At 46.5% G+C, this 18,832-nt stretch overlaps 4 protein-coding genes across 4 annotated transcripts; all 4 read right to left on the minus strand.

Moving 5' to 3' along the window:
* Positions 1-1,362: 1,362 nt before the first annotated feature.
* On the minus strand, positions 1,363-4,327 carry LOC124694782. Its single transcript, XM_047227731.1, has 2 exons — positions 3,181-4,327; positions 1,363-1,427 (listed from the first exon to the last, which is right to left on the minus strand). Exons 1-2 carry the CDS (start codon positions 4,325-4,327, stop codon positions 1,363-1,365), a joined length of 1,212 nt encoding a protein of 403 aa, XP_047083687.1.
* A 1,232-nt stretch (positions 4,328-5,559) lies between these two features.
* LOC124694783 lies at positions 5,560-7,792 on the minus strand. Its single transcript, XM_047227732.1, has 3 exons — positions 6,899-7,792; positions 6,416-6,713; positions 5,560-5,833 (listed from the first exon to the last, which is right to left on the minus strand). The coding sequence occupies exons 1-3, from the start codon at positions 7,790-7,792 to the stop codon at positions 5,805-5,807; spliced, it is 1,221 nt and encodes a 406-aa protein (XP_047083688.1). The 3' UTR covers positions 5,560-5,804.
* Positions 7,793-10,042: 2,250 nt separating this feature from the next.
* On the minus strand, positions 10,043-14,043 carry LOC124701541 (ribulose-phosphate 3-epimerase, chloroplastic). Its single transcript, XM_047233621.1, has 9 exons — positions 13,912-14,043; positions 13,058-13,163; positions 12,668-12,808; positions 12,454-12,567; positions 11,721-11,799; positions 10,951-11,060; positions 10,819-10,875; positions 10,564-10,633; positions 10,043-10,402 (listed from the first exon to the last, which is right to left on the minus strand). Exons 1-9 carry the CDS (start codon positions 14,004-14,006, stop codon positions 10,353-10,355), a joined length of 822 nt encoding a protein of 273 aa, XP_047089577.1. The 5' UTR covers positions 14,007-14,043; the 3' UTR covers positions 10,043-10,352.
* A 649-nt stretch (positions 14,044-14,692) lies between these two features.
* LOC124695933 lies at positions 14,693-17,494 on the minus strand. The gene is made up of 3 exons (XM_047228733.1): positions 17,231-17,494; positions 16,586-16,659; positions 14,693-15,205 (listed from the first exon to the last, which is right to left on the minus strand). The coding sequence occupies exons 1-3, from the start codon at positions 17,414-17,416 to the stop codon at positions 15,127-15,129; spliced, it is 339 nt and encodes a 112-aa protein (XP_047084689.1). The 5' UTR covers positions 17,417-17,494; the 3' UTR covers positions 14,693-15,126.
* Positions 17,495-18,832: the final 1,338 nt, after the last annotated feature.

Raw genomic sequence — 18,832 nt, forward strand, 5'->3', positions numbered from 1 at the left:
TTGAATGCGCATGCTGAATCTAGCATGGATAATGCCTTTTTTTCTCATGTGCAAAGCTGAGGAATATATTCATTCTTTTAAGAAACCATCATTTCATTTTACTTCCTGGGTGCAACCATTGTGTGGTGGGAATAAGGCTGGGTCAACTCTAATAGTAGCATGCTAATGCTATGAGTATCAAGGATCACAGCTGAGGAATGAATTGATCACTTATTTCAGGTCTGATCTTTAAGTTGTTATCCTAATGGCTACGTTTGTTCCTTCAGATTGCCTAGCTTGATAATTAAATATTGTTTTCATTGCTGAACGTAGCTGAGTTTGACTTTTTTCTGTCCAAGTCACAATCCCTCCAAGAGCACTGGCGGTGAATTCTATAGCATCTTGCGCATAAATCACCCGTGTCTCACTAGTTTGACACATTGTGTAAGTACTCGAGTAGTATTATGGATTAACGCAGAGTTTAATGACAGAGAGAAAGCGGATCAAAAGCATGCATGCGCAATAACTTTGTATATGCAATAACTCTGCACTGATCTGCTTCTGTATTTCATCAGGTATCCAACTAGATATGAAAAGGTAAATCATCTGTATTAATTTCGTGCTATATTAAGTGCTAATCACATAGCATACATTAACGCAGACGATTTCGACCTCGCGCGTTGCCAGGTTCCAAACCTCCGGGTCGGCCACTTAGTGCCAATGTTCTGAACTGAATCAATATCAGGGAGTTGCCAAACCTTAGAAATAATGATCCACAGATCCTTCACAAGAGGACATCACACAAATGGGTGAAAATTATCCTCAGTTTCCACTTCACATAAATGACACTGATCGCATCTCAATGTTCCGTCGCTGTTTGCTACCCCATGTTGGTAGAGAAATTTTACTAAATGTATTACACTATTACTGCAGAGAAATTTTACGTTGTAAAACCAGGAGAGTGTGTTTTAAAGACGATAGCATCCACTCTTTTCAAACCTATAGAACATGTTGCAGGGCATTCAGAGATATTCTGTGCCTTGCAACATTGCCCTAGTGAGAACCCTATTCTGACCAGGAACATTGTACATTATAAACTCCAGAAGAATGCAGTTTCCAGACAAGAGCAACCACTATATCAGCAAAAATATATACTCCTAGATTAAGCAATTGGCACCAATTCGTGCCACAAAAACATCAATCTTCAGAATTTTTCCTCGAAAACAGTTTGAGTTGCACCCAACCTAGATGAACAAACTCAAGTTCTTGCACAAGCACAGGTAGAACAAAGCGCATACACCACCACAACCAGCAACAGAAGACACCAAAGTTCGCTTCAAATTCTCCCTGGGCAGGAAAGTAAACAGATCCATCGCCATTTGATTATATCGTAGTAGCACCAACAACTGCGTGCGAAGCTTGCTGTGAGTTCGGCAACCGCCCCCATGCTGCACCATAAGAGACAAAGCTTCGTAAGATGGTAGGATGGGCAGGAGAGGAGCACACTCTTCCCCTCAAAATCATTTCGTTTCTAGCTGTCTGGATGAAGTATCCACAACAGAACATGATGCAATCTGGAACTAGAATGTTGGAAGTACATAACAATGAAATCGCAGGCAAGGGTCTGGTGGATGGCTGGGACCAAGTTATCCTATCCAAAACACCACAAGAAGGTTTGGGTGCCCAACGCCCGCTTGGCTCAGACCAAAGCTCTGATCATTTAATTGTTCTGCAAACTGCTCTAGGTGTTGTGACTTGTGAGGGCCTGATCAGCAAAGCTTTGACTAGGTGAACCAACTCGTATGGCCTAACCACTGCAGGATATATACTAGAGCAGCCAAATAAACACACATAACCAACTACACATTTACCATGAAGTTCTTTGATCAGCTGCCTACTTAATCTGCCTAAGACCGGATTCCACACGGAAAAATCATTACTTAATCCACCCAAGGAAACATGGCAGGAAAAATCATGGACTACTCATAGTTTCCTACAGTCAACCAGATCTTCAGCAAAACTCAATATACAAATAATATGATGGTAAAAAGGATGGGTTTCTACATCTCTATGCGATCAAACAGAAAACCAAAAAAAAAAGCAGACATCCATACAAATATCTACTCATCGACATATTGGGAGCTAAAATTGTAGTCACACCACAAGAAGGTTTGGGTGCCCAACACCCGCTTGGCTCAGACCAAAGCTCTGATCATTTAATTGTTCTGCAAACTGCTCTAGGTGTTGTGAGGGCCTGATCAGCAAAGCTTTGACTAGGTGAACCAACTCGTATGGCCTAACCAGTGCAGGATATATACTAGAGCAGCCAAATAAACACACATAACCAACTACACATTTACCATGAAGTTCTTTGATCAGCTGCCTACTTAATCTGCCTAAGATCGGGTTCCACACGGAAAAATCATTACTTAATCCACCCAAGGAAACATGGCAGGAAAAATCATGGACTACTCATAGTTTCCTACAGTCAACCAGATCTTCAGCAAAACTCAATATACAAATAATATGACGGTAAAAAGGATGGGTTCCTACATCTCTATGCGATCAAACAGAAAACCAAAAAAAAAGCAGACATCCATACAAATATCTACTCATCGACATATTGGGAGCTAAAATTGTAGTCACACCACAAGAAGGTTTGGGTGCCCAACACCCGCTTGGCTCAGACCAAAGCTCTGATCATTTAATTGTTCTGCAAACTGCTCTAGGTGTTGTGAGGGCCTGATCAGCAAAGCTTTGACTAGGTGAACCAAGTCGTATGGCCTAACCAGTGCAGGATATATACTAGAGCAGCCAAATAAACACACAGAACCAACTACACATTTACCATGAAGTTCTTTGATCAGCTGCCTACTTAATCTGCCTAAGATCGGGTTCCACACGGAAAAATCATTACTTAATCCACCCAAGGAAACATGGCAGGAAAAATCATGGACTACTCATAGTTTCCTACAGTCAACCAGATCTTCAGCAAAACTCAATATACAAATAATATGACGGTAAAAAGGATGAGTTCCTACATCTCTATGCGATCAAACAGAAAACCAAAAAAAAAACAAGCAGACATGCATACAAATATCTACTCATCGACATATTGGGAGCTGAAATTGTAGTCAATGGCGTGTTTAGTGTTCATGATTCCATTACATGTTTGAAAAACAATACGGGGCTAATTTGTACCTCCAGTGTAGAAGCTCATGTAGGGCATGACCTTTTCGAAATAAAAACCATGAATCCTGTCGTGCACCTTCTCACATTTGCCTGACTTGAGATCAATTGTGTACAACCCATCCTCTGTTCTCAGGAAGATGACACTAACACCTTCAGCAAAACCAACTGGCAAGGCGTCCGACTTCTCCGAGACGGCAGCAGGAGGGAGCAAAGGTTCAAGCTCGATGACCCTGCGTTGCGCCCATCCTGCAGTTCCGCTGGGACCAGCCTCCATTGACCATAGGTAGAGTCTAGCATCCACCACGGACGCAAAAAACAGCATGCCGTCCTCCACCCCCATGAGTTCAAGGTACGGCTGGTTCTGATCCTGGTCCTCAAACGGGGCATCAATCACAGATAGTTTTTGCTCACCAAAGTTGTACTCCAAGACAGTGTCACTCTCCAGACACGGCACATAGACTTTACTCCCCACAACAGCACTGTGCCCGCAGCCATTGATGCAATTTGGGTACTGAACCTCGATCATGTCGCTCCACTCACCAGTCTCTGATGAGTAGACGATGGCGTGGGCTACTAATGCACCATCGGAGGAGCCCACCAAAGCCACGCGGAAAGGGCCGCCATGGCAGTCGAGGTGGTCACATCGGTCATTGGCGCAGAGTACCGCGGCATTACAGTGTATGCGCTCGAGTTTCTCGTCCTCGTCATCCTCCCACCACATGATGTCGCCGCACTTGGGGCTGGCGTGAATTTCCCACTCGTTGCCGGTGAGGAGGTCGCAGACAACGAAGTCCGCTTCCATTCGAGGGGTGTAGAAGAGGACGAGGCCGTGCCGGGAGTCGAGTGCGTGCCAGTAGGGGCGTTCCTGACACGCCGGCGGGCGGAAGGTCGCGGTGGAGACGAAGTGGGAGACCCAGTACGCCTCGTCGAACGCTCTGCGCGGGTAGTCCAGTTCCTCGTGGAGGAAGCCCAGCATGGGCGGCGCCCCATGGAACTCGCGGTACTCGCGGGCGAAGTCGGCGTCGCAGATGATGCCGCGCCAGCTCGTGCAGCCGGCGGCGGCGCGGACGAGAGCCCTGGGGTCGTGCGGCCGCACGCGCTGGAAGATCTCGCGCATGAGGTCGTCGACCAGCGGCGGAGGAGGTCTCGCCGCCATGGGGATTGGGGATTTTGGTGGAGGGATTTGGGTAGCATTCGGCGGTGGAAGTCGAGCACTGCCGCCGCTTGTGGAGTTTTTATTTTCCTTTTCGCTTTTTCTTTTCTGATGAGAGAGAGAGACGCTGCGAGAAGTGGTGGTTTTGCGGCGTGATGACTGATTACATGTAGGAATGGGCTGGGCTGGGCTGTTGCCTCTTGCGAATAGGTTAGAAGATAACTGAAAATATTACCAAATAACTCGTTAAAAAAACTAAACTAGGAGTAGAAATGATTTGTGCTAAATGGTAGTAAACCAGATATCTTAACCGCTCGAGGATAATCCTTGGGTTTATCTAATTGTTTTGCTTCACTAAATAAAATAAAGTGTCATCGAGCATACTCACGCGGGTGAATGTGAATACACGTCAACTTACAAATAGTACTTCCTCCGTTTGAAAATATAAGATGTTGAAGCACTTTTTTGGTTTACCCACATTAGTCTGTATCTAGTCTATTTTTAGTATGTAGATTCACTCACTTCAGGTTATATCTAGTCTATTTTATAAACTGCTAAAATATCTTACATTTCCAAAAAGGGAGGGAGTGCTTGATAAGACTATGCTGAATCTAAACCATTATTGTTATTGCAATCGAATTCCTTCCTCAGACTCACACAATCCATTAAATTTTAGTATAGTACTTAAACAAAAAAGACAATTAATTTTCTAGCATTGGCAGATGCATATATTTTTATGTGATGTTGTCGGCGGAAATACACTTTTGACCCAGGTACATATGATCCTGCCACTTGAAAATACATTTTTAAATGTTATAAAAATCGAACAAAAATTTCAAATATACATGTGACATTTTTTGTGTGCACGCCAATTTTCATGGAAATCCGATATTTTTGTGTCTCCTGATAAAGAAATGTCTTATTAAGAGCTATTTTTAGCACCGAATTATATCTTTTTTACACACGACACAAACAATATCGATTTTTTATGAAACGACTTTACGAGCACGTAGAGCATTGCGATGTACGCACAATATTTTTTGTCAGAATTTTTTGACATTTTAAAATATGTTTAAAATTCATTTTAAAAAACAGGAGCATCCACTCCTGGGTTTGTTTCAGGGTTTTCCGTTTTTTTACTTCAGGTTACCAACAAAACAAAGAAGAAATCACCTGATAAATTTTCCGAGGGTGGAGCCGTGGAGCATTGCTAGCTACTGTTGTGCCATATGAAGGTTTGCGCACACAAGTTACTGTTACCGGTTACAGACACAGTACACGCAGCTCACACAAACGAACTGAAGTCTTGGCTAGCACAAGTAAAACAACAGCGCATCCACCCTAGCCAAACTGTCCGAAACGGCCAGCAGCAAAGACAACACGAAGTTCACTTCAAGTTCACCCTGGGCAGCCAAAGAGAAACAGGTCCATCGTCTTGACGTCATTACATCACTGTAGCACCAACAGATGCTCGTCAAGCCTAGTCAGAGGTCGGCGACCGCCCCCATGCTGCACCATTAGAAGACATAAGAGCTCATAAGATGAACTTTTTTTTTGAGAAAGCTCATAAGATGATCTGATGACTTGATGAGGAGCACACATTGCCCCTGAAAATCATTTCATTTCTAGCAATCCAAAATCAAACAAGTAAGAGCAGCCAGAAGTAAGCATCCACATCACAACATGATTCTATCTGGAAATACCACAAACAAAGCTCTTGGCTCACAACCAAAATCTCTAATCATTAACCTGATTTGCAAACTGCTCTTGCCAATGCTAGGGCCTGATCAGCAAAGCTCTGACTAGGTTAACCGACCAATAAGGACTGATTAGCACAATACAAATACTAGAGCAGGCAGTGTAACTTACAGGACCAACTATACAATCATGTTAATTGGCAAGCTGTTTGGGTAATCTGCAAAGCCCGATTACACGCTGCTGGGAACTTTGCATATAAATGTCTATCTAGTTAAGCAGGAAAATGGAAAGAAAAACTCTACATGCTTATCACGTAGTCAAAGGTAGTCAATGGCATGTCAAGTTTTCATGCCTCATGTGCATATTTAAAAACAAAACGAGGCTAGATGGTACCTTTAGTGTAGAAGCTCATGTAGGGCATGACTTTTTCGACAGATTTATCTCCGTGTACCTTCTTGCTTCGGCCTGAATTGAGCTCAATTGTGTACAACCCATCCTTAGTACTCAAAAAGATGACACCAATACCTTCTGCAAAACCAACTACGGACATATCATAGAGGGCCGGAGGAGGGAGCACTGGTTCGTCGATGACCCTGCGTCGTGCCCATTCCTCAGCTCCGTTGGGACCAGCCTCCATTGACCATAGGTAAAGTCTAGGCCCCTGGACTGTCGCGAACAGCAGCATGCCATCCAGGGACGGAGCCAGGATCGAAACATGAGGGGGGCGAACTGTGTTGTGAACTTCATGAGGGGGGCAGACATGGATAAATCACCATGAAAAATCAGTTTAAGTGCCTACTATTCTTCACAAAATCTCAACCTTGGGGGGGGCCTAGCCCCCCCTCGTCCCCCCTTGTCTCCGTCCCTGATGCCATCATCCACCCCAATGAGATCAGCTCTTGGCAGGTCCACGTCCTCGTCGTCGTCCACTGGCCGATCAAACAGTAATAGTTCTTTCTCACCAATGTTGTACTCCACAGTAGTTACGGCATTTTCACATTGGAAATAGACCTTATCTCCCACAACAGCAGTGTGCCCCGCCATCTCGATGTCCTCTTGGTCCTCAATGGAGATCATGTCGCTCCACTTCCCAGTCGCCGATGAATAGACAGAGGCAAATGTGATACCCTGGTCCTCGTCGGAGCCCAAGAGAACCACCAGGAAAGGGCCATAGTGGCAGTACGTGTGGTCGCATCGGTCCTTAGCACAGAGCACGGCCGCATTCCAGGTTATGCCATCGTTCTCAACATGTTCCTCTTGCTCGTCCTCATCTTCGTCAGTGGCATCACCCCAGATGATGTCGGAGCACTCACGGCTGGCCTTGATTCTCCACCGGTCGTAGGTGACGAGATCGCAGACAACGAAGTCCTCGTCCCTTTTAGGAGTGTGGAAGAGGACGAGGCCGTGGCGGGAGTCGAGGACGCGCCAGTGGCGGCGCTCGTGGCACGCCGGCGAGCGGAAGGACGCGGTGGAGACGAAGCTGGAGACCACGTAATGCTCGTGGTTTTTGTTTCTACCTTTTCCCCATGACCTCTCATGGCGTGTGTTGCGGAGGAAGCCGAGCATGGGTGGCGCCCCGTGGAACGCGCGGTACTGGCGGGTGAAGATGAGGTCGCAGAGGATGCGGCGCCAGGTCGTGCAGACGGCGGCGGCGCGGACGAGGGTCTTGGGGTCGTCCGCGGGGACGCGGAGGAAGATCTCGCTCATGGCGTCGTCGATCAGCGCCGGCGGCGAGTGGCTGCCGCGTTGCGCCGGAGGCGGCAGACTCATTGAGAAGAGGATTGGGTCGGCGTCGCGACACGGATTGGAGTTTTTTGGTCTAGGGATTTTGGGGGTGGAGGAAATGGAGGAGCGCCGCCGCTGTGCGGACTAACGAGTTAGAGCATCTCCACTCGTCCCCCCGAACAGGCCCCCGGCGAGCGTTTTTTCCATCCGGACGGCGTAATTCGGCCCAGTCGCGCCCCGGTTCCTCGTTTTCGTCCGGATTTGGGCCTAAATCCATCCGGCGATCCCACGCCATCCCCGGCCCCCCGGGGAGCGCTCGGGGACTCCGGACGAGTGAAAAGCGGGCGTGGCCCCAACTTGTCGGCGACAATGGCCTCCGATCTACGGCAAAACCCTCGTCTTCCCGATCTACGGCAATACCCTCGTCGAACGAAAGCTTTGAACTCTCAAGTGGTGCAACATAGATAGATTATATATATATTTCGAATATAATTCGAATAAACATAGAAATTTTACATATAAAAACTTTAAAACTAAACTACTTCTTCTTCTTCTTAGAAGGCCCCGCCTCATCGTCGTCGCGGCGACGCTTCCGGCTCGTCACCTCCTCGTCGGAGGAAGTTGAGTCCTCCTCGTCGTCGTCCTCATCGGCCTCTTCGTCCTCCTCCTCCTGGCTCCTCCTCCCTGCTCCTCGCTCCTCCTCCTCTTCCTCGGCCTCTTCCTCGGCCTCGCTCCACGGCCTCTTCGTCCTCCTCCTCGTCGTCCCACTCGTCCTCGGCTGGCCGGCGGGGGGAATCGTCGCTGCTGGACGATGCAGCTGGATCCCACCAATGGCGCCATCCAGGCGGCTTCCCTCGCTGTCGGTGTCCGATGGCCAAGAGATATCGCTCATGGTTGACGGAGGATGGTGACGAGAGAACAGATGAATGGCTCAGCCCGTCGAAAACCGTTTATGTAGGTCTCTCGACGAAAGAGAGCGCCGGTTGCTCTTCCGCGGAGTTCGTGCTCCATTACGGCGGTTCTCGCATCGAGGCCACTTCGACCGTTCCCGCCGACGAGTCGTTTCGGCTCTCCAGTCCACTTCGCGACGGTTCAATGCGGCGAGGAAACTCCGACGATTGCCCTTCCCGGTGACTGCACCGTCGCTATGCACGCGGTGGGTGCGCGTCCATGGGCTCGCGGCTGGAAAAATGGGCCTCCCCAGGCCAAAAACTACATCCATCCGGCGCTAAATTTCGCCGGATTTGGGCGTGGGGAGCCCAAACGAGTGGGGATGCTCTTAGGGTTTATTTTGCGGTGGGGAGTTGTGTCTTGAACTGGTCGCTCAGCTTTTTTTTTTTTTTACAATCAATACCACATACTTAGCAACAAATAGTACATAGTAGAGATAGTAGAGATACATGAACTGACTCCAACGATTACAAAATAAAGTCTAAAAGATAGTAACAAATCTTTGAGGTCTTCAATTTTTTTTCTTCCAAAACACAATCTTGTACTCTTCTGAAGGCAGCCAAAGATAGATAACGAACCATAGACATGTAGATACCGACGAAACTTCTCCCATAATTTTTTGAGCCGTAATGCCAAGGCTGCACGCACGCAATCATTAAAGCAGACATACAACATCGGCAAGAGTACCAACACAAGTAGGTCAGGGAATAATAACCGACTAGTTTTGTCGTCGTCGATGGAGAGCCGAGAGTACGCATCACCATTGTCGAGGACGTAGTAGCCGGGACAAAAACTGCGAGGATAATCCTCCTCGCGGCAACAACGACAAAAGATCCAAAATCGATCTGGCGAAGCAAGATCCGAAGGCTCATACCTAGAAAATTGTGATTGTTCAACACCACCATTGACGCCGGGAAGAAGATCTCGTCGCTAAACGAAAGGCCGAAGATCACTTTGCAGACGATGCCATCTCCATAAAGGGGAAACCAACAAGAAGGCGGCTACCAAAATCCTAGCATAATCTAATGAAAACAATATTTTTACTCGAAACTCCACGCATAGATCAGGTTCCACACTCCTCCTAACACCGGCGAAGCCGACCGGAGTAGGGGAAACCAATCTATGAACTGGAGATGGCTAGGGTTGAGGCAGGGCGGCTGAGAAAACTGGTCGCTGGGCTGTTGCCACTTTGCTCTTAGAATTGAAACGATACAAAATTATTGCGGAAATGAGACGAAATTTTTGCTGAACGTGCACTTGGGCATTATGGTTTGAATACGAACTCCCCCATGGGTGCCTGCATTGTATCTACACACAGTTCAGTCTATTGCCATGGGCTCAAGATACAAGAACGAGAGGACGGGTTAATTATGATTCTATGAACAATCCCGTGCTCACTGTAATGTTATCACACAGAGACAAGGCAACATCGTTGCCCTTGTTGTGCAAATAGTACAAGACATCCTCGCGGTCGCAGAAAAACGGAAAAAGAAAAGAGGATCTTTCTTCACTGCCTCTTTTTCCCCTATTTGATTTGATGGTGATCTCTGTGGTACAGTACAACGTATGGCTCGACAATGACGGGCATCTATGCAAAACCACGATAATGGTATACAAAAAGCTTATACAGTGTAAATAGGTATGCTCCGGTTCCTCATGCTGCTACAGCTACAGGTCTCTTGCTGGTCTTAATTCCTTTGATAGCTGCAAAACCACAAGAGGCAAAGTATGAGAATTTTTTACTACTACACAACAGTAACAATCTTGACGTCAAATTTTATCTACACTGAATCTAATATTCAAGAACTTCAGAAGGTAGATGGTTGAAAATGGGTGCCATTTTACTGAGAAAAAAGAAGCCATACCTTCAGCGTAGTCTTTAGCTCCAAAGACCGCAGAACCAGCAACAAGGGCATTCGCTCCAGCTTCAATGACCTGCCATTTAGTAAAACGAAAAATTATATAATCAGCACTTACATGAATCCAGTAGGTAGTCCTAGGATTACTACACGCATGCGGCAATTCAGAGGAGAGCAAAAAACCAAAGGAAAATGCCATCATGGAAAAATCTGAACAGAAACTAGCAGCGGCACAATTAAAGAGGTAGAAACTAAGTTCACCTTGTAGGCATTTTTGGGACTAACTCCACCATCAACCTCAATCCAGGGGTTCACTCCCTACACCAACAGGAGAATGAATTCAATATTTAAAATATCAGCCTTGCGAATACCAACAAGACATGAGGGGTATACCTTCTCTTCACATAATTTTCTCAAGTCTGCAATTTTCTTTACTTGACTCTCGATAAAGCTCTGCCCACCGAACCCAGGATTGACCGACATAATCAATACCAGATCAACAGCTGCACAGGCAAACAAATACAATAGCTTGTCATCTGTCAGTACATGGTGGATGGTCAAGAAAATCATGAAAAGGTAGTAATATTGTTGGGCTAAACTAAAGATCTCTACTTGTCTAGTGCAAGCACATTAACAAATGCAACAAAGTTTAACTGGCGTTAATCTTAAGCAATTCACTTTTACATGGGAGATGCAGTGTAAGTTGCACATAATGGAAGTTTAACTATGAATCCTGTTAGGCAAATCTTATCCAAGGCATACCATGTCTGTACATGTGGGGTTGTCAAGAAAGTCGAGATGATCATGTGGTAAATACTGTCATCAAATCTCACAAGAAGCAGCATATTCCGGATCTCAACAGAAATGCTATCATGGTTATGATGATAGAACAAAACATGATGAGTAGCTAAATAATACTCCCTCCAATCCATAATAAGTGTCGGAGATTTAGATCAATTTAGTCCAAATTTGAACTAAAACCCCGACACTTATTATGGATCGGAGGGAGTAGGAGAGACTATCCAGATGCCCCAATCCACAGAATCACATGCTAACTAGTTCTCATTTAGCATGAAAAACTAATCTTGTACCATTAATTGATCTACCAAACCTCATGCACGTCCCCAAAATACTATTAATATTGCAGAGAGAAGAAATCTTACATTCAAGTACATATTCAATCGCACTGAGTGGGGTCCCAGGGTTCAGTACAACTCCGGCCTTTGCTCCAAGACTTTTAATCTGGCAAAATATAAAACATAAATAGGACCACTCCGGATTACTGTGATATAAAGGTATAATCACTCACAAGCATCAGTTATTTAGTTTTAGCTCAGAATATGGATATGGTGTTATAGCCTATTCGGTGGAACTACAATTAGGCAGGTGAGAGGCATATGGATTTAGATGCATACAGGCATATAGCAGTCCTCAATACCACATTACGTGACTTATCTTAGGACTAGCTGCTGACGGTAACTCCAAAGGAGCAAATACACAATTAGGACTAGCGTATTAAAAGATTTAAAAGAGAACTTGAGATGCCAAATGGTCCTATATTACAGAATGTAGCAGTTGTAGGTGTAACTCTAAAACACTAGCAACTAGAACATGTGCTCTGCCTACAACAGGAGCCTAGTAGTAACCCAGCTTATATAACAAATGAAGCTCAATCAATTCAGAAGGAATTCACAAAGCTGTGCTACTTCATGCATGAATAAAAAAAACAGCATAGTTGTCAAGTACAATACTCACTGACATCATCCGCAAGAGTGCACTAAAGAAAAATATATGAGAAGGGAGCAAAAAGAATGCCAGAGATGGACAATTGGGCACATACTCCAAAGAAAATTGAAGTAGTTCACATGTTGAAATGGAACTTCAGCGAATTTTTACCTGGTCGACTGTTCGGTGAAGATGGATGGTTGCCGTTTGCTCACAGTGAACACTAACAATATCTGCACCTGCCTTGATAAAATCTGGAATTCGCTGCTCAGGTTCCACAATCATCTGCAATTAAAATCAACACACTAAGGAGGGTTAATTGGGCAGGGGGTGAGATTATAGCACACAAATGCCAAGAACTTCACTAGGGAATCTCAAGAAGTACCAGATGCACATCCAAAGGAAGATCAGTCACTGGACGCAAAGCATCAACAATCAACGGTCCAATCGTGATATTTGGCACAAACCGTCCGTCCATGACATCGACATGAATCCAGTCACATCCTGCCAGCTCCACAGCTTTTACCTAGTAAAATTAAAATTGCGTCAGAAGACGAGCGTGAACTATTCACCAGATGCATTAGCAAACTGCAGTGGCACTATCGATGATTATGTGCATCATGCAGGTGTTAGTTGCATACAGCTAATACACCATGTCAAGCAATGCGTCCAGATAGTACATTAGAACTATTCTTCCAGATACTCCTGACACATGTTCAGTGGATCGATCATCTCAGAGCTACGCGGTACGGTGGTTGTTAGTATCTTAACTGACCTGTTCACCAAGCTTGGCGAAGTTTGCAGAAAGAATGGAAGGGGACACAATGATGTCGCTCTTGGAGAAACTGTCCACCCTCGATGCCTTCACTTGGAATAACTTCCTGGAAACCGTAAACAGAACAAAGTTTAGAGTTCAGAACTAAACGAGAAGACACACAAATCACTGATATGTAATCATCAACAGGTGACCTTGACTAGAGTTTTTATGGCAGACAGCCAACACCGATCGCTCAAGGAATAGCAGAGACACGCAGTTGGCTTTTAAGCATATGCAAACATGATCTATCATCGTTTTCAGAGTAAAAAACAAAATCCCCCCCTCTCCATATTCTCTTAAGTAAATGGTCTCACTACGAGACTAAAAAAACTTCAAATCGTGGGAGTCAGCCGGTGCTACACGAGCAATACACAGCTAAGACGGAACAGAAATCCCCAATTATTTCTCCACGGGTATCAACCTGTTGTTCGTCAGAAGCCTCTGGCGGAAAACAGACCGCTAGCTGCCTGCCCGCGATGACGAGCTAATTCGGTGCTAGCAGACAAGGGCTGCTCGATCCCAGGGCACGCTGAGCACTACCAGTTCCAGAAACATACTGCACCCTGGGCGACGGCGCAGCAGCCCATTTGTGCTCGATGCTCGGCGCCATCGGGCGGCAACGGCACAAGGGGGTCGTCCGCTACTCCGCGCAGATTGGCACCGAGCGGGAACCAGGATCGAATCGCCCGCCGGCGCGAAGTGCTAGGTAGGGGCGCGGGCGGAAACAGGGGGCAGAAGATGCCTTTGGCGTGGCGTGCTAGGTAGGGGCGCGGGCGGAAACGGGGAGGAGAAGAGGCCTTTGGCGGGGGTACCTTGAGGGGGAGAATCCGACGCGGCGGCGGGCGCCGAGGGAGGCGGTGCGCGGGTAGCCGAGGCTGGAGCAGAGCGAGGAGGACGGCGACGCCATCTGTCCTGTGCTGTGTTGCGTCCACCAACCCTGCTGCTCTGGCGGACGGACGAGGTAGACGAGCAGCCGAAGAATGGAAGGAAGGAAGCGTTGCCGATTTGGTGGGGGCTACACCTACACGCACGCGTCTAGGCCTAGGAGCTATGGATTCTTGGGGAATCGCCGGGCGCAGCCGCAGCCTCCGTTTCGTTATCTTCTCGCTGACCCCATAGCCACACAAATCGCAGCCTCCTCCTCCTCCTCGGCCTTTCGGCGCAGCAAACTCCAGAGTCCAAATCGTTTGGCTCGGGGGGCGACGGGATTTTTTTTTCTTTGGTTGGTGGCTGGCGGCCAGCGACCTCGGCTTCGTCCTCTACCGGACCTGCTCACTTGCCCTTTTGGATGCGTGTGTGCGGTGCGCGCCTCGGCAGCCCCTGACCTGTGCCGCGCACGATACCGCACCCAAAAGGGATCGAACACGAAATGGACAGAAAAATAGCACCCGGATCTCGCACTGGCATCTGTTTCTTTCCCCTTCCAGGGCTTCCCCTTCTTGCCACGGGGACCGGATATGCTATACTGGAGATGATGACAATCGCAAATCATCAATCTGGAGCACGGGTGATCATATCAGTATGGGCAACACGGATCGTGACAACAAAATCCAGTTTGCCAACAAAATCTTCTGAGACCAAACGAGTTCATAATTTCCAAAGTGAGATTCTATTAGCTTCGGTACAGTGATCGAAACAAAGACATGCTACTCCCTCCGGTTCATATTACTTGGCATTAATATAAATGTATCTAGATATATTTTAATTCTAGATGCATCAAATTTAGTGGCAAGTAATATGGGTCGGAGGACGTACTTTTTTCCCTTTTTATTTCGATAGGAAACAGTGTGTTCTACCGTAAGGTAGCAACAGAGATCGCTGATCTCAGAGAGCGCCCACTCATGGCAGGACCAGCACTAAGTTTTACACGGCAATTGTCAAATTCAAACTAAAGTCTACTACATAGATTACTGCTCGCCAAGTAAACAGAAACATAATACAATTAGTGATATCTGGGGATTTCCGTTGTAATACGAGGTGCAGCCACAGCTTGATGTGCAGAATCAAGCGGTTGAAAAACGTAGCGTTTATGAGCTTGAGTCCCCGGCGTTCCCTCTCTCTCCGCTGCAACAGTAGAAGTGGGGCAGCTTCACTCGACCGCAGCACCTGAAAGACAGCAAATCATATCCAGTCATGCCCCCTCGCAACATATCATAGCAGGGCTCTGTAGCTTGTACAACTGAATCATGCACATTACTAGTCTTCACTGGATAATTCACTTTTATGTTTTGAATCCTCAAAAAGTGGCCTGGAATAATGGAGTGAGGAGAGTTGGCTGATACGAACAGGAACAGTAATTGAAAGGTAAACAAATGTGAAAATTAAGATGACTTGCGCAGTTTCTGAGTCATCTGCAAATCTTTAGTTCTTATAAAGAAAAACCTCGCTAACCGCAATTAATGTTACTGTAGTCTATCTCTTCATGCAAGCTATCCAAGTCATCAGTTTCTTCAGACCACGGCTTTAATTAGTTAGCATGCGGCATCAATTAGGTACAATCCGAACATTGGTGGCCTTTAATTGGTCAAATGCACAACCATTCTATGTCGATTAAATTTGGCTTCCTCGCTACTATGATCAATTGAATTGTCCTTATTCCTGTTACAAAACTTTTCCACACGTCTTATGCGTACCCTTTGATTTACAGAACAACGTTTCTAAGGAGATCCCTGTTGCAACGAACAGGCGTCCTTCTAGTAACTGATATGCCATCCGCACAAACAAAAATGTTCTTTCAGAGTCTGTGAGACAACAAGATCACATGGACTACTGGCAACCTATAAATTCCGGAAGGTGAAATAAATTGTGTGACACAGTTAAAAACTAAAGTGTGTAGCTATCGGTAGCATTGCGTCCTAGGGAAGAAGCATCTTATATGCCACTATGAATTTGTCAAATTTCCAATCTGATAACCAATTTTGTGTATTTAACTATATATACCACTGGAAGGATGCGTTTTGGTGTTCTATACCATTTCAATGATCAATGGTGGGAAAGGAGACAAAAATACCCTGCTTCTGCACCACTTACACTATCCAAACATAAGACCTGTCCGTTCTAATGATTAGACTTGTCTGTATTTGGATACTAACAGTAGCAGCGAACAAGCATATTTTGATCTTTCTCAACCTTCGTGTTTGAAAGTGAGATAGAACATCAATTCCATATGTTCTCCAAGTGGCAAATACAATAATACACAAACACCGACGGCAGAACTGAACTTATTATAAATTTGAGTGGCATAGAAGATATGTGTCCTACATTCTATAAGTATAAGGTGATGGTATGGCTAAAAGAGTATCAATCAACAGTTTTGCATCTAAGCAGTCTGAAAGTGTTGAGTAAATAGTCAGGCAATCACAACCAAGCATAAGATTGCATAGGAAAATGTGAATTTATGTTCATACATAAATAACTCAGCACAACGTTAGCAAGATCATAACTAATTAGAAACACTGAAAAGCATATCTCAATTTTTAAGTGTACCTGCATCGGACAATCACTGGAACAGGCTTAAGGGCTTTGGGCCCATTTCTCAAACCCCTCTTATATTTTGAGATCTGCAATGCACAAGAAAGTATGAGGGAAGCAACGGCCATTATCTAGAAAGATAACATGCAAATAATAAACAATAATTTATATGAAGATCACATAGATAGCAGGCCAAATTATGACAGATCCTAATAAATAGTGTTGAGGGTGTTAGGTTACAGATTGTCCATAAGTTTGTATGATCCATCCATTACATAAGATTCTGGAAATTTGCATGTAAGTGAACGTCAAACATGTGTTGGATTATCAGCATTTCTGTCTTCAACCAGCAGTATAAGCCAACATACCCCTGAATCGGACATTGTGAACTGAAACTAGCTTAAATGCGAAACAGTCTATCATTAACCACAGACTAATCAACATGTAGTCTGCAACATATATCTATGTACGATATTCAAGTGGTGATACATTTTCTAAGGTCGCACTTCCAATTTCAACGCACCAGGCAATTGAACGAACACCTAGAGTGCACACTCTCAGTACTACGTTACAGCAATGCCAGAGGTCACCAAACCAGAAGCCTGAATATGCAAGAGAGAAGGATAAACGCGGAACATAGTGGGTTCTAAGCGACGAGACCTTCTTCTTGGGTACGGCCATGAGTTCCATCGCGGGGGCGATGGCGGCGCCAAGTCCGGGGAGCACGAGAGACTGAGCCTCGGGGAGAGGAGCGGGAGGAGGGGTTGGCATGAGGGAGAATCCGGAAGGCAGGCGAGGCAACGCTGCCGCCGATGCCGCTCGCCGGAGCCAACCCGCCGCCGCCATGGATCGCCTTCTGGGTCCGGGGGTCACGAATTGGTAGGTTTCAGCGAAGAGGAAGGGAGGGCCGCCGATCTGGCCGTTCAGTTTTACTGGACGGGTAGATCATCTGATAGTTTTTTCTTTTTTTTTGCGAATGATCATCTGATAGTTTTTTTTTTTTTTTTGAACAAGATAGGTCCCAAAGGAACTGGAGCATGAGACTGCATATATGGAACATGGGGTTCAAACCGGACTTTTCCACTGGAGTATGCATTATATCGCCGGTGGGAGCACAGTTACATAGAGGACCACAAGAAAAAGAAAAATTACAACCGAGTCCCTATATTTTGCAACAAGCACCCCGCATAGATGCGTGAAAACGCGATCGAGTCCAAAGCCGTCGCAGACAGTTGCTGACTTGTCGGCGCGACCGCCGCTTCCTTCACCGGGAACGAAACCACTTGGGGAAAAAGCAACGTTCATCGCCACGCCGTAGTCGGAGAAGTTCCTCCATCGATGGAGGAGAGAGCTCGAACCAAGTTCGAGCGCAGCAGGGCCAACCCTATGGCCGAAGATAGCGACGGCCGGAGCTAGCCGACGCTTGGAGACTCCTGCCGAGGTTGCACGCTCCAGGAACCTCGAGCGCCGCCTCTGCAGGGTCGTCGCAGCCGCACGCATCCTCTCCTCTCCCTCGCCACCGAGGTCGGCCAAGAGGAGATGGAGACGAACCGGGCCACCCAAGCAGAGATGGCGAGGACGCTTATTGAAGTAGGGGCGCGTCGGAGAAGTAGACCTCACTGTCTTCCACCACGGAAGAACAGCGGAGCCACTCAGCGGTGCTGGCCTGACGCTGCGTCGGCGCGCCAGGCTTGGAGAAGACCCCTGCCTACCTCCAGATGCGCAGGTGCTGTCACCATCCTCCCTCTTCTCCTCGCCTCCATGGCCGGCCAGAGGAGGAAGAGATGGAAGCCCAGCATCTCGAATCCAGGGGTAGCAGAGCTGGATCTTATACACGGAGATCCCTGGGTGGCAAATCTCACCGTCTCCGACCACCGGAGCTCGAGAAGACGGAGCCACGAACACAGGATGCTCAAGATCTGATCCAGAAGATCTTGAACCCTACTCCAAACTACCGGCACACAGCCGAAATCTAAAAAATTAAACCTAGTATCTACTCCGGCACCCCTCCTTCGCCATCTCCGGCCGGCAAAGCCGCCGGAGAAGGCTCGGGAGCGGCCCGGCCTCTCTCTAGGAGCTGTCAAGGAAGGGGAGAGGAGAGAGAAAAGAAAGGGGAAAGTGAGCACCGATCATATGATAGTTAGCGACAGGCTGAAATTGATGGGTTCGTTGCATGGAAAACAAAAAAATTCTACCGCGAATAAGAACAAATTCATGATTCAATCTAGGAGAAGGCAAGATCTAATCTATGAAGATCGAGGC

Source organism: Lolium rigidum, chromosome 3 (assembly GCF_022539505.1).
Source record: "Lolium rigidum isolate FL_2022 chromosome 3, APGP_CSIRO_Lrig_0.1, whole genome shotgun sequence".
Lineage (NCBI taxonomy): Eukaryota > Viridiplantae > Streptophyta > Magnoliopsida > Poales > Poaceae > Lolium > Lolium rigidum.